The following is a 14,676-nucleotide window of genomic DNA, read 5'->3' on the forward strand; positions in this document are numbered from 1 at the left end:
ACTACAGGCATAACCTAACTCCATATTGTGGGCCCTTGTTTGTCCTACACTGGCCCCCACTGGCAGGCTCAGAAATAGTAGCAGCACTCAGAGGTGGATACACTATGAAACTGATGGAGATTATGATTTAGGGCCCCTCATTCACCTGGGGATTCTTCCAAGGCCCAGGCAATTCAATCAATATGATTTTGTAACATTTGCTAAAGAATTTTTAATTATTGGCTAAGCTGAGTGCAACAGATAAAAGCCTGAAACTTGAGAATACTGAAAATGAGGAAAAAGACGCCTGTAGAACAGAGTCATAAATTAAGCAACTTGTACTTCAGCACAGTGAAATCTACTATAAACCTCATCCTTCCAAGGTGTCTTGGTGGCTTACTTGGTAAGGGCCCGACTCTTGATCATGAGTCATGAGTTCAAGCTTTAACAAAACAAAGCAAAACAAAAAAAATAGGTGCGCCTGGGTGGCTCAGTGGGTTAAGCCTCTGCATTCAGCTCAGGTCATGATCCCAGGGTCCTAGGATCGAGCCCCGCATCAGGTTCCCTGCTCAGCGGGGAGCCTGCTTCCCCCTCTCTGCCTGGCTCTCCACCTACTTGTGATCTCTCTCTCTTTCTCTGTGTTAAATAAATAAATTAAAATCTTAAAAAAAAAATACCTTATCTTTCTATCAGTATCGGGCATGTCCAGACTGATGGGAGCTCTCATGTTAACACAACATCAAATTTTGGTATATTAACCTGTATTCGTTTTAACCTGTGACTATAACGTATGAAATATCTTTATGTAATTATATCTTTTTTTAAAATATTTTATTCATTCATTTGAGAGACAGTGAAAGTGAGAGAGGTCACAGAGGGAGAAGCAGAGTCACCACTAAGTGGAGAGCCCAACACGGGACTTGATCCCAGGACCCTGAGATCATGACCTGAGCTGAAGGCAGACCCTTTAGCAACTGATCCACCCAGGCATCCCAATGTAATGTATCTTAAACTTATCTTTCACTGACCTTTGATGTTCTCTCATATTACTTTTATTGTTTTAGGTATTTTGGAATTTATTGATTTGTATTTAAAACAAACTGTTGACAAAGATTCACCAGAAATAATCTGAACAAGCAGAAAAATACAGTTAATACTACTAAAACACTAAAATAATTCAAGGACACATGGTTTATCCAACAAAACAATACCTCTTAAATGCTGTCATTGATACAAAAACTGACTGCTTCTTACTTTTCTAAACACAGTGGCATAATCAACAATATTCAATCACTTCTGTTTTTTTCCTGAATACATAAAAATTAAAATGCCAATTAAAAACAAATATATCTTCTCTTTAAATGTTTCCTACAAATACAATTTCAATATTTTCATCCAACAATGGTGTGGTTGAAGAGATTTTTCACTCATAAGTTAAACAATCCAAAAGGAACTGATACTCTAGAGGCTCATAGTGCAAATAAAGACTTTAGGAATGCAGCAAGTGACATTTCTAACAAACATACCAAACAGATAAAACTCTTAGAAGATACATGCAAGAAGCCCCTCTAAGCAGCTGCCACAGAACTAGAACATTTAACCATTTTACTGTTGATTTAAATGGGACTCTAGATGTTTTCAGAACGCTCATCTTGGGCTTTGTATTTTGCTTTTCCACTTTCACTAATGACACAAACATGATTCAAATCCCTGAAATATTCATTATAGTCAAGGGCATATCCTACAACAAACTTGTCTGGAATTTCAAATCCAACAAAGTCTGGTCTGTATCCAATACTTTGAGGAGTCCTTTTCACCAGCAAACTTGCAACCTTGACCATCTTTGGATTATACTGCTGGACCAAGGAAAGCAAGGTTTGTATTGTTTTGCCTGTTTCAATTATATCTTCAACAATCAAGACATTCTTTCCAGTTAAAGTTGAAAGATCATCTCCACCAATGACTTTTATGTCCCTTGTTGACTGGTCATTACAGTAGCTTTTCAGTCTAATAAAATCTACAGTCATAGGAATGGATCTATCACTATTTCTGTTCAGTGCTTTAATGTAATCCAGCAGGTCGGCAAAGAATTTATATCCCCCCTTGAGCACACAGAGGGCTACGATGTGATGGCTTCCCATCTCCTTCATCACATCTCGCGCAAGCCGTTCCGTCCTGTCCATAATTAATCCATGAGGAATAAACACCTTTTCCAAATCCTGAGCGTAATGATTAGGTATACAAAATAAATCTAGGTCATAACCTGGTTCATCATCACTAATCACAATGCTGGGGCTTCGGGTTGCCATAACGGAGCAGGCTGGTGCGTGGACTGAGGGCAGTTCTCTTCAGTATTACTTTTAGTTTTAGTTCTTAAAGGTTTTCAAGCTCAGTAAATTCCTGACAGATAAACAGGGATTTTTTTTAAATAACAAGAAAATGTAGACAAAAAAGTAACATACTTACAATTTACTCTTTGAAAAATCATAGGTATCAATAATTTTAATAGCCACATTTCATCATCTTGAAGTAACATAATTTATCATTTCAAAACAAAATTATTCATTTCCAATAAATATTAAATACTAAATTCATGCAATTTTTAAAAAAATTCTAGAATATAGAAATTGAGATTTAAGACCTTGTAAAAATATTTAAAAATAATGGCATAGTATTATCATACTGTTAAATAACTTACTTTTCTTACTTAACAATATATAATAGGTTTGTTTTGCCAACTTGACAAACTAATTCTAAAGTTTATATGGAAATACAAGTACCAAGAATAGCAAAAGACGCTCCTGAGGTGGAAGGACATGTTCTACTGGATATCAAGCTATGGTAATTAAGACAGAAGCTAATATGATAAATGGTAAAATTCTAAAGACTGGAACAAGAAAGAAAAATTAACTTTTTTATGGAAGAGGAATTAGGATCAGCTGGGGTGAAAAAGTGAGGACTTCTTGGTGCTGACAACATTCTTTCTCTTGATTTGGATATTCAATACCTAGGGGTTTATTTAATTGATTAAATTATAAAACTATTTTTATGTTTATAATTCTATAATTATAGTATTTATTATATATGTTATAGCATATTTATAAATTATAGATTGTCTTATTAAATAACAAATATTAATGACTATTCATTGAACTGTATACCTGTATTTCATGTACTTTTCTGAATTCACATTGCAATTTGTAATTAAAAAAAAGTTAAGATATGTAAAACATCCAGCACATAGTAAATATCCAATTAAGGGTAGCCACTATTGCCATTAAAAAAAAAAAAGAGGCAGTGGATTTGTGACAATTTCCAAGAAATATAGCTAACTGGATGAAAACAGAACCATGTATGTAGCATTCTCCAGCACTAGTTTTAAAATAGGAACACACACACACACACACACTGCATATGAATATGAATAAAACCTCTCTGGGCTACACAAGAAAGTGGCAATGGTGTTTTACCAGTAGAGGAGTGAGGCTGGGGTAGGGTGGCAGGCAGACTTATTTTCATTGTATATTATACATTGTGCCCTTTGGATTTTGTACCACGTACATATATTTCCTATTTTATTTTTCAGCATTTATTTATTTAAGTAATCTCTATAGCTAACGTGGGGCTTGAAGTTGCACACTCCTCTGAGCCAGGCAGACATCCCAATTTTAAAAATTTAGAGATTTAGGATACATATTGTCACTCAAATATCATTCAGGTTCTATAGAGGTAGCTCTTTATACTTAGTAGCTTATTTTACTTCAACAGAAAATTTAAAACAGAAGAAAAGTTAAAATGTTTTCTCTGTAAAATGAAAGGCTTCAGTCAATCAAATACAAGGGCGCCTGGGTGGCCTAGTTTGTTGAGCATCTACCTTCCACTCAGGTCATGGTCCCAGGGTCCTGGGATGGAGCCCCACGTCGGGCTCCCTGCTCACCGGGGAGTCTGCTTCTCCTTCTGCCTCTCCCACTGCTTGGCCTGCTTCCCCTCAAATAAAAAATCTTAAGAAAAAAAATTAAAAAATTTTAAAAAACAATAAAATACCTTTATCATAACAACAGCCTTGTGAGGAAGCAAAATTGTATACATTTTACAGACTACCGAACAGAGCCTCAGAGAGATTAACTGACTTGCCCTAATCATAGCTAGTTTGGTGATAGAACTACAACTAGTTTTTACGCTTCCAAACCTCATGTGCTTTTCTCTCCATCACACTATCTGACACAGCATGCCTTCCTATATGTCTTCCGAGTGGGGGGCGGTGGTGGTAAAGAAGATGCACTATTTGTAGCTTCTCGTTTGTGTGTGGGGAGGGTTCCCTATTAATCAGAAAATTCTCTTTTAAAAAGTCAAGGGTCACCTGTGTGGCTCAGTCAATTAAGCGTCTGCCTTCAGCTCAGATCATGATCCCGGGTTCCAGAAGCCCCTCATTGGGCTCTCTGCTCAGTGGGGAGCCTGTTTCTCCCTCTCTCTGCAGCTCCCCCTGCTTGTGCTCCCTCTCTGTCAAATAAATAAAATCCTTAAAAAAAAAAAATGTCAAGACAAAGAAAACTAATTGCATAACATATTGCACTTTCAAAGCGCACATACACCAAAAAAAGCTACATGATTTATACCTAGTATTGTTCCTGGCTCAGGTGTCAGGAAGATATTTTTGTTTTACTCCTCACTTGTTTAATAAAAGTTAAGGCCCAGTCTCCCTTTTTTTTTTTTTTTTCTTAAGATTTTATTTTTTTAAAGTAATCTCTACACCCAGTGTGGGACTCCAAGATCTCATGTTACAACACCACGATCAAGAGCTACGTGCTCTACTGACTGAGCCAGCCAGGCACTCCTACAATCAGAGGTTCCTTGAAGTAAATGCTCTAGGAAAAGGGAGGTTCAGGGTTCTAAGGGCTGAGTCTCTTAATAAAAAAGACATCTATCTAACCATATAAGAGAGTAATTAGAGCACTTAAAAAATATTTCCAAAAATATGTCAAATTCAACATAATTACCACACATTATTTCCCATTGAAAGAAATCTTGAAAATTCATTCTCAAGAGATGGGTTTCTTGAAGAGCTTCTAAAATTTCTTCGCATAGTATAGTCACATGACTAATAGCATTCCTATTACCCTACAACTTCCCACAGACTTTTATATACAGTATCTTATCTGATCCTTGAGACAAGCTGCTAAAGCCAACAGGACAGAAATCCCTGACATACAACAGATAAAAATACTGAGGCTCTGGTAGGTTTGTTCCCCAAGGTCATGTACCTTATCTTTTAGTTGAATATTCTCCACAACAGAGGATGTGGAAAATTCTCAATTATCAGGGCCTAAACATTCAATTTGTCAATTACGTCTTTTCCTTTTCCTTCCTGTTGTATGCCTATAATTCCCTTTCAGAAAGGAAGATTTAAGAACTAAATGACATCCAGGGGCGCCTGGGTGGCTCAGTGGGTTAAAGCCTCTGACTTCTGCTCAGGCCATGATCCCAGGGTCCTGGGATCGAGTCCTGCATCGGGCTCTCTGCTCAGCAGGAGGCCTGCTTCCTCCTCTCTCCCCCTCTGCCTGCCTCTCTGCCTACTTGAGATCACTGTTTGTCAAATAAATAAATAAATAAAAATCTTCCAAAAAAAAAAAAAAAGAACTAAATGACATCCAATCCTGATCAGTCCTAACTCTAGCTTAGCTGAGATCAGATGGGAAATAGAAATCTATTTTCTTACCCATAAGAGTGTAAGTCAAACGAGCTGGTTTAAATTACTGGATAAAAATCTATACTTGTAGATTTTTATAGATTGTAGATTTTGATTTTGTAGATTGTAGATTTTGATGGGATACACTCATCAAGATATTTGTAAACTATGTAACTACTATATACCCTAAACGAGATATAAATCTTATAAACCTAAAGCTCAGAATGATAATCTAAACCACAGAAATTAAAAATCAAATTGCCAAGGCTCAAATCCTGGCACTTTATCTTAGCTGTGTAATCTCCTGGGCAAGTTTCTTCACCTCTTGGGGCTTCTTCACATTCCTTAGCTCTAAAGTAAGGGTTTAAAAAAAATGCTTTCATAAAAATTGAAAGATAATGCACATAAAGTGTTTAGCAAAGTGTCTAGCGCTTAGTTAAGTACTGATAATTTGGCACCAATACTATTATTGGCATTTAACATTCAGGAAACTAGATTTATCTATGCGTTTGTTTTTTTTAAATATTTTATTTATTTATTTGACACAGAGAGAGAGAGATCACAAGTAGAGCAGCAGACAGAGAGAGGGGGGGAAGAAGGCTCCCTGCGGAGCAGAGAGCCCAATGCGGGGCTCGATCCCAGGACCCTGAGACAAAGGCAGCGGCCCAACCCACTGAGCCACCCAGGCGTCCCATGTGTTTTTCTATTCAACCCATAAAACACCACACTTTGGATTATACAATAACATATACCTAATATACTTGGTTTTCAAAAGATATTACAACCACCAATATACTCATTCTCTTTGGGAGTTAGCCAGATATTACTTATCTAAATCTTAGGAAAAAGAGTTGCAAAAGATTACTCCATCTATCAAGGACAAGGCTGAAACTGACAGCTTTGCTTTTAAGGGAAATAGATGTTACATATACAAAGTTTGTTTGAAATGATATGAAGCTGTAAAGTGGCTGGATGGTAATTTCTATCTTAATAATGCACTGATGCAACCTACAGAGGGTCAGTATTACAGCAGTATTACAAGCCCTGTTGTAAGATGGGTGATGCAACTTCAATAGTCAATTCTGAGTCACCAGCATAACCTTTGAGAAGCAGTGAAGGAGAAAGGAAAATTCTTGAGTACTGACTCCTAAGCTGAACATCTTAGTTAAACCCTGTGTAAGATGTTTCAGTCCTATTTGGACAAGGTATGATGAATACCACGAATCTCAAGAATACATTTTGTGGAAAAATACTGGAGTCATCAGTTCCTATGATAAAGTCCCGTGCATTTTTGTAAGATCTCAAAATCTTTTGTATCAGACCTTTGATCTGTCCATAGCAGGTCCTCCAAAAAGATTTGTTGAATGAACTAACTAAAAAAACAAAACAAAACAAAACAAAAAAAAAAAGTAGAGCATTGGCTATGAAGCCAAGCTGACTTGGATATCAAATCTAACTGCCTCACTCACCAGCTCTGTGACTTTAAGCTAGTTGTCTAATATTTCAGTCCCAATTTTCTCATCTGGAAAATGGGAAATACAAGTATTAAACTGTAAGGACCGAACGACATAGGAAACCGAACAATGGTTGGCACATAGTAAGTCGACAGTAAATAGTAGCGTCTATTATTTTTTGCTACAGGTTGTTATACAAGAGTAAAGGCAATCTCAAAAAATCTTTGTCTATCAAATGGGTTCAAGCACACTCTGACCTTTTCCAGGAAAAGGTTAGAAAGGTATCAAGAATAAAGGAAGGGCGCCTGGGTGGCTCAGTGGGTTAAAGCCTCTGCCTTCGGCTCAAGTCGTGATCCCAGAGTCCTGGTATGGAGCCCAGCATCGGGCTCTCTCCTCCGCAGGGAGCCTGCTTCCTCCTCTCTGCCTGCCTCTCTGCCTAGTTGCGATTTCTCTCTGCCAAATAAATAAAATATTTAAAAAATCTATTTGAATTAAAAAAAAAAAAAGAATAAAGGACAGGGAAGGCCTTGCAAATGCTAACCCGGGGCCACAAAGAAAAAAAAAAAAAGATGAGCAGAGAAGGCGAGCTAGAAAAATGATGCATCCCAAGGTGGGAGCGATGGCATCAGTAAGCTCTTCAGCAAAAGGGCTGTCACACCGGGGTGGGGACTCGGGGCGAGGAGACAGTTACTTTGGCCAGGCCTGTGACTTACCGTGGGGTAGGGCAATGTGGAGCAGCCTGGTATAAATAAAATTAGGTGGCTAGGGAGAGCAGGGCCGACAGAATGCCTAGGAGCCACGATCTCCGGTCGAGCGGTGCTCCGGCCAGGCCCCAGCTCGATGGCTGAGGGCTGGAAAACAACAAAAAGCCCTGAGGCTCGGACACCCCAGAAACGCAGCGGCTATAAAGGGCAAAGAAATTCTTCTGAGGTGATCACAGCATCTAAGCTGAGACCTGCCTGCCTAGGACGGGTTGGAAGCTGGGAAGAGTTAGAGCCGCTTCCCGCTTCAAGAAGAAGGACGGAGGAGGGACAAGCAGACAGTGGAGAACGAGAAGCAAAAGACCCAAATTCCACCGCCTCGAGGGAATCACGCACTGTACACTAGCCTCGGCCCCCCAGGGCCCAGCGTGAAAGGCGGGACTTCTGCCGTTACCTGCGGAAACGGCCTCCGGGTGAGAGGTCGCATGAGGGACAGGCAGCTGCTGAACCAGTGGGGCCTGCGCCTGGAGCGGATGTTGCCTCCCATTGGTGGCTGTCGGGTGCGGCCGGTAGCCAATGAGTCCGCCGGGGGGGCGTAGCGGTGACGTTTGTTGCGGAGGAGGCCGCTTCGAATCGGTGGCGGCCAGCTTGGTGGCCTGGACCAATCAGCGGCCTCCAACGAGCAGGGCCTTCGCCAATCGGTGGCCTCCACGACGGGGCTGGGGGGAGGGTATATAAGCGGCCTCGGCGACGGCGCGGTCGACGCTGGCTGAGACATCACAGGCTCATCAACTTGGGGGATTTTTGTGAGTCTGAGAGGTAAGCGCCGCGGCCTGTCTTTCCAGACCTGCCCTTCGCCTTGTCTGCTTTGCCTGCTGATCCCGGGCCCTGTACCTTCAGATCAGTAGCCTCGGTGCGCTCTGGTGCTGTGGCCTGTGGCTGGATTGCCTGTGACGTCCTGCCAACCTGCTGACCCCCTGGCCTACGGCGCCGGCAACATGAAGCTGTCCCAGGTGGCTGCGGTGCTGCTGCTGCTCGGCGCGGCGCGGGCCGAGGAGGAGGACAAGAAGGAGGACGTGGGCACGGTGGTGGGCATCGACCTGGGGACCACCTACTCCTGGTGAGTTGGGGTTTCTGGGAAGGGCGGAATGGGGCGTGGCCTCCTGGGCCACTGTGAGAATCGCGGTGCTGATTGCTGGCGTTTTTGGTGATTTTCTCTGCCAGCGTCGGGGTGTTCAAGAACGGCCGCGTGGAAATCATCGCCAACGATCAGGGCAACCGCATCACGCCGTCTTATGTGGCCTTCACTCCTGAAGGGGAGCGTCTGATCGGCGACGCAGCCAAGAACCAGCTCACTTCCAACCCTGAGAACACGGTCTTCGACGCCAAGCGGCTCATCGGCCGCACGTGGAACGACCCGTCTGTGCAGCAGGACATCAAGTTCCTGCCGTTCAAGGTGCGATGAGGTTTTCCTCACCCGAACGGAGGTGGGCGGTGGTGGTCGGAGTGTTTAAGATTAAGAAGTTGCTGGAAAATTGTGGCGACAACAGGAAGGGCGCAGACACGGTGTGTTTGTAATAACTTTTATTGAGTAATCTTAGTATGTTACAAAACTTGCTCGAAGAAAGCTTGGCCGACAAAGACATTTCACACAACGGTCCTGTCTCCATCGTTTAGGATTAAGAGCCTGATTGAAATTGAGGAGGCTTGTCTTGGTCGGTCACCCATAGTCCTTAATCTATTTCTAGTCAGTATGCCGTTCCAGGCGACCAAAGTAAACCAAACCATGGGGGAGGAAGTGGGACTCAGACAGCCCTCTTTTTGAAGTTTTCAATGTTCTTGCTTCTGTGCCTGGAAATAATAATCGTTCTGTAAAATAGGTGGTTGAGAAGAAGACGAAACCATACATTCAAGTTGATATTGGAGGTGGGCAAACAAAGACATTTGCTCCTGAAGAAATTTCTGCCATGGTTCTCACCAAAATGAAGGAAACTGCAGAGGCTTACTTGGGAAAGAAGGTAAATATTTCTAGAACGATGTTAAGTAATTCTATTTTTACTATTCTTGATTTATTGTGTAGATCCCTTCATTGTTTTAATAATTTGAATCTGAATGACATCCGTGTGTATCAGTTTTAATTACTTGCATGTTTTACTGAGGGCCAAACAAAATATTAAGGACTTTTCAAGTATTACCACATAATGCTTGCAAATCTGTGGGTATAAAATTACATATTATTATACACACCTAACAAATAGATTGTCTTAGAAACTAAAGTGTTGTTGTTTTGTTAAGATTTTATTTATTTGGGGCACCTGGGTGGCTCAGTGGATTAAGCCACTGCCTTCGGCTCGGGTCATGATCTCCGGGTCCTGGGATCGAGCCCCGCATCGAGCCCTCTGCCCTGCAGGGAGCCTGCTTACTCCTCTCTCTCTGCCTGCCTCTCTGCCTGCTTGTGATTTCTCTCTCTGTCAAATAAATAAAATCTTTAAAAAAAAAAGATTTTACTTATTTGACAGAGAGAGATTACAAGTAGGCAGAGAGGCAGGCGAGGGGGGGGGGTGCGGCCTCCCGCTGAGCAGAGAGCCCGATGTGGGGCCCCATCCCAGGACCTGAGATCATGACCTGAGCCGAAGGCAGAGGCTTAACCCACTGAGCCATGTGCCCCTAAAGTGGTGTTTTGAGTGCAACTTATATAAGAGGTAAACCGTGTGATAAAATACACTAACTTACCTTTGTCATTCTTTTAGGTTACCCATGCAGTTGTTACTGTACCAGCCTATTTCAATGATGCCCAACGACAGGCAACCAAAGATGCTGGGACTATTGCTGGATTGAATGTCATGAGGATCATTAATGAGCCGTGAGTGTTAAATTCAAAAGTATGGCATATTTGCCAAATTGGGGGAATGTAAACTTAACTAAGTTATTTTCTTTCTCTTAACAGTACAGCAGCTGCTATTGCTTATGGCTTGGATAAGAGGGAAGGGGAGAAGAATATCCTGGTGTTTGACCTGGGTGGTGGAACTTTCGATGTGTCTCTTCTTACCATTGATAATGGTGTCTTCGAAGTCGTGGCTACTAATGGTGATACTCATCTGGGTGGAGAAGACTTTGACCAACGTGTCATGGAACACTTCATCAAACTGTACAAAAAGAAGACTGGCAAAGATGTTAGAAAAGATAACAGAGCTGTGCAGAAACTCCGGCGGGAGGTAGAAAAGGCCAAACGGGCCCTGTCTTCTCAACATCAAGCAAGAATTGAAATTGAGTCTTTCTATGAAGGAGAAGACTTCTCTGAGACTCTGACACGGGCCAAATTTGAAGAGCTAAATATGGTATGTTCCTGGGGTTTTTTTGTTTTGTTTTGTTTTTTGCTTTGCTAATGGGATCTAGTTAGACTCTGTGTTTAGGGTACTGTATTTAAGTATGTAGACGATATCTAGGTATGATAGGCATCATCACAGTAATTGTGTTCCCTATTCTAGGACCTCTTCCGTTCTACCATGAAGCCTGTCCAGAAGGTGCTGGAGGATTCTGACTTAAAAAAGTCTGATATTGATGAAATTGTTCTTGTTGGTGGCTCTACTCGAATCCCCAAGATTCAACAACTGGTTAAAGAGTTCTTCAATGGCAAGGAGCCATCCCGTGGCATCAACCCAGATGAGGCTGTAGCATATGGTGCTGCTGTCCAGGCTGGTGTACTCTCTGGTGATCAAGATACAGGTATGTCCCTGTCACATCATCTTCCAGTGTACTTTCACAGTACTTCAATAGCTTGATAGTTATACTTTTCCTATCTTTCGCTTTAGAAGGTATTAGAACATGAGCAACAGGGTCTCACAGCTAGTAAAGGGTAGAGTGAGGACAAGACCTGGCTCAGTTTCAAGATCATTAGCAGCTGTATTGAATTCAGTGCTTCTAAAATGATTTTGCATTAGAACCTCACATTAAATGGCAAGATGGAGAAGATAAGTTATACAGTTCTAGGGGAGACTGCTTGGTAGTGCTCTTGTGACTCTTGAATTAGAATTTAACTGCGGTTAACTTTACCTTTGCAGGTGATCTGGTACTGCTTGATGTATGTCCCCTTACACTTGGTATTGAAACTGTGGGAGGTGTCATGACCAAACTGATTCCAAGGAACACTGTGGTGCCCACCAAGAAGTCTCAGATCTTTTCTACAGCTTCTGATAACCAACCAACTGTTACAATTAAGGTCTATGAAGGTAATACTCTACGTTTGTGAATGACAGTATGTTTTTGAGAAGGATGTTTTCTTAATATATTCTATTGAAATGAGAAAGGAAAGAAATATTTGCTATTTTCAGACAGGGTCCCTTATATGACTAGGGTTGAGTTTGGTAGAGTCAGCCCCAAAATCTAGTTTTTACCTCGCTATCTGGCACTCTTTACCTTTAAAAATAACTTCTGAGCTGGCTTCTAGAAGTGTTGATAATGCTGTAGATAAAATTCAATTAAAAGTTGGTAGTAACAACAACAACAACAAAGTTGGTAGTAACTTAATATAGTCCCATTTTCTACTCCTTAAAGATCAATACTGACCCACTTCAGCTTAATAAGCATGCTCTTGCCACTGTAGGCTTTAACAGTCTGAAATAATAATCCAGTTGCACTAATGTTTGTCAGTAACAACTCACAAGTTTGTGTGTTTTTTTCTTTTTGGTGTAACTTCTAGGTGAACGACCCCTTACAAAAGACAATCACCTTCTGGGAACTTTTGATCTGACTGGAATTCCTCCTGCTCCCCGCGGGGTCCCACAGATTGAAGTCACCTTTGAGATAGATGTGAATGGCATTCTTCGAGTGACAGCTGAAGACAAGGGTACAGGCAACAAAAACAAGATTACAATCACCAATGACCAGAATCGCCTGACACCTGAGGAAATTGAAAGGATGGTTAATGATGCTGAGAAGTTTGCTGAGGAAGACAAAAAGCTCAAGGAACGCATTGACACCAGAAATGAATTGGAAAGCTATGCCTATTCTCTAAAGAATCAGATTGGAGATAAAGAAAAGCTGGGAGGTAAACTCTCCTCCGAAGATAAGGAGACCATGGAGAAAGCCGTAGAGGAAAAGATTGAATGGCTAGAAAGTCACCAAGATGCTGACATTGAAGATTTCAAAGCTAAAAAGAAGGAACTAGAAGAAATTGTTCAGCCAATTATCAGCAAACTCTATGGAAGTGCAGGCCCTCCCCCAACTGGTGATGAGGAACCAGCAGACAAAGATGAGTTGTAGACATTGCTCTGCTAGTGCTTAAATATTGTAAATACTGGACTCAGGAACTTTTGTTAGGAGAAAATTGAGAGAACTTAAGTCTCGAATGTAATTGGAATCTTCACCTTGGAGTGGAGTTGAAAATGATATAGCCCAAGTGGCTGTTTACTGCTTTTCATTAGCAGTTGCTCACATGTCTTGGGGTGGGGGGAAACGGAAGAATTGGCCATCTCAAAACATGGGTACAAAAGCTGGGTTAGGGCGTGTGTTCACCTTGGAAATGTTCTATTTAACAATTGGGTCATGCGCATCTGGTGTAGGAACTTTTTCTACCATAAGTGACACCAATAAATGTTTGTTATTTACACTGGTCTAATTTTTGTGATAAGCTTCTAATTAAGTCAGTTGCTTCAAGGTTAAATTCTCGCTTGTGTGGAGAGGGGTTGGGCTCCTAACGCTTTCAGGGAATTTGCCTAACGTTAACCTAGTTTAAGAAAGGGGTGGGGGACACCTGGATGTCTCGGTTGAGCATCTGACTCTTGACTTCTGCTCAGGTCATTATCTTTGTATTGTGGGGTTGGGATGTCTCTCTCCCTCTGCTTCTCCACCCTTCCCACCCTTCTCCCTTTCCCTCTTTTTCCAATCTTTAAGAAAAGGTGGGGGGGGGGGCGGTAGGGAGGGACACCTGGGTGGTACAGTGAGCTAAGCAATCGACTCTTGGTTTTGGGTCAGGCTATGATCTCAGGCTCACAAGATTGAGCCCCCTTTTGGCTCCGAGCTCAGCACACTGCTTGAGCTCCTTGCTGGCCATCTGCCCGTTGCCCAGACCCCTCCAACCCCCACTCCCACAATATAAAATAAATCTTATAAGAGGGGCGCCTGGGCGGCTCAGTCAGTTGGGCTCTGCCTTTGGCTCAGGTCATGATCCTGAGGTCCTGGGATTGAGCTCCAGATGAGGCTCTCTGTTCACAGTCTGCTTCTCCATCTCCCTCTGCTTCTCCCCTTTGCTTGTGCTCACACAAGCACTCTCCCTCTCTGTCGAATATATAAAATCTTAAAAGAATTTTTAAAAGGGACAGGAAAGGTAAACATTCTTAACCAGGCAAGGGCCATCTTACAGTGCCCAAGGGTGGAGTTGTCTTGAATGTAGCTGAAATTTCCAATTTCCCCTTTAAAACTTTCTAGTGGCTTTTTATTCCCTATGCTTTGCAGCTGCTATTCTAAGACTTGGTATGAGTGATGGATCATGGATGTTAACGTTATACACCTGGACTCAGTTCATAACTTTAGGATACAAAGGTGTATTTTAAAACCTCTACTATGTCAGAATCTCCCTCTCTGAAATTTCTCAGTGATCTGGAGTGGGATCTAGGATGGTGATCCTGAAACCACTTGAAGCCCTACGACAATTGTGGATCAAAGGCAGTCATTTGTATCAAAAGAGGTTCAAGATTACTTTGGCTCCCTGAAGAAACAGATGATCTAAATAATTTTGTGTGATCAATAAAGGGCAGGCTCTCTGGTGCTAATAAGAAATCCAATACTGCTCAAGGATAAATATTTTATAGGTGGGCAACCAGCCGAAAGGTTAATTGGCTAACTGTGGCAGAAATGA

At 41.7% G+C, this 14,676-nt stretch overlaps 2 protein-coding genes across 3 annotated transcripts; one reads left to right on the forward strand and one right to left on the reverse strand.

The window, feature by feature from the left end:
- Positions 1-1,005: 1,005 nt before the first annotated feature.
- LOC123953122 (hypoxanthine-guanine phosphoribosyltransferase-like) lies at positions 1,006-8,231 on the reverse strand. Of its 2 annotated transcripts, none has more exons than XM_046023086.1 (2): positions 7,833-8,231; positions 1,006-2,379 (listed from the first exon to the last, which is right to left on the reverse strand). In XM_046023086.1, exon 2 carries the CDS (start codon positions 2,286-2,288, stop codon positions 1,608-1,610), a length of 681 nt encoding a protein of 226 aa, XP_045879042.1. In that variant the 5' UTR covers positions 2,289-2,379; positions 7,833-8,231; the 3' UTR covers positions 1,006-1,607. The 2 variants fall into 2 exon arrangements, with proteins under 2 accessions (XP_045879042.1, XP_045879043.1); XM_046023087.1 differs by lacking the exon at positions 7,833-8,231 and adding an exon at positions 3,854-3,905.
- Positions 8,232-8,567: 336 nt separating this feature from the next.
- HSPA5 (heat shock protein family A (Hsp70) member 5) lies at positions 8,568-13,426 on the forward strand. Its single transcript, XM_046023457.1, has 8 exons — positions 8,568-8,940; positions 9,045-9,276; positions 9,701-9,838; positions 10,571-10,683; positions 10,768-11,158; positions 11,309-11,546; positions 11,882-12,049; positions 12,520-13,426. Exons 1-8 carry the CDS (start codon positions 8,819-8,821, stop codon positions 13,080-13,082), a joined length of 1,965 nt encoding a protein of 654 aa, XP_045879413.1. The 5' UTR covers positions 8,568-8,818; the 3' UTR covers positions 13,083-13,426.
- Positions 13,427-14,676: the final 1,250 nt, after the last annotated feature.

The sequence above is a fragment of the Meles meles genome, chromosome 11 (assembly GCF_922984935.1).
Source record: "Meles meles chromosome 11, mMelMel3.1 paternal haplotype, whole genome shotgun sequence".
Lineage (NCBI taxonomy): Eukaryota > Metazoa > Chordata > Mammalia > Carnivora > Mustelidae > Meles > Meles meles.

Bases quoted from the DNA above. Each gene is read 5' to 3' on its own strand.
- HSPA5 (XM_046023457.1), top strand. From the start codon at position 8,819: ATGAAGCTGTCCCAGGTGGCTGCGGTGCTGCTGCTGCTCGGCGCGGCG. The intron at 11,159-11,308 runs GTATGTTCCTGG...TCCCTATTCTAG, and splicing joins AATTTGAAGAGCTAAATATG to GACCTCTTCCGTTCTACCAT. The intron at 11,547-11,881 runs GTATGTCCCTGT...TTACCTTTGCAG, and splicing joins CTCTGGTGATCAAGATACAG to GTGATCTGGTACTGCTTGAT.
- LOC123953122 (XM_046023086.1), bottom strand. From the start codon at position 2,288: ATGGCAACCCGAAGCCCCAGCATTGTGATTAGTGATGATGAACCAGGT.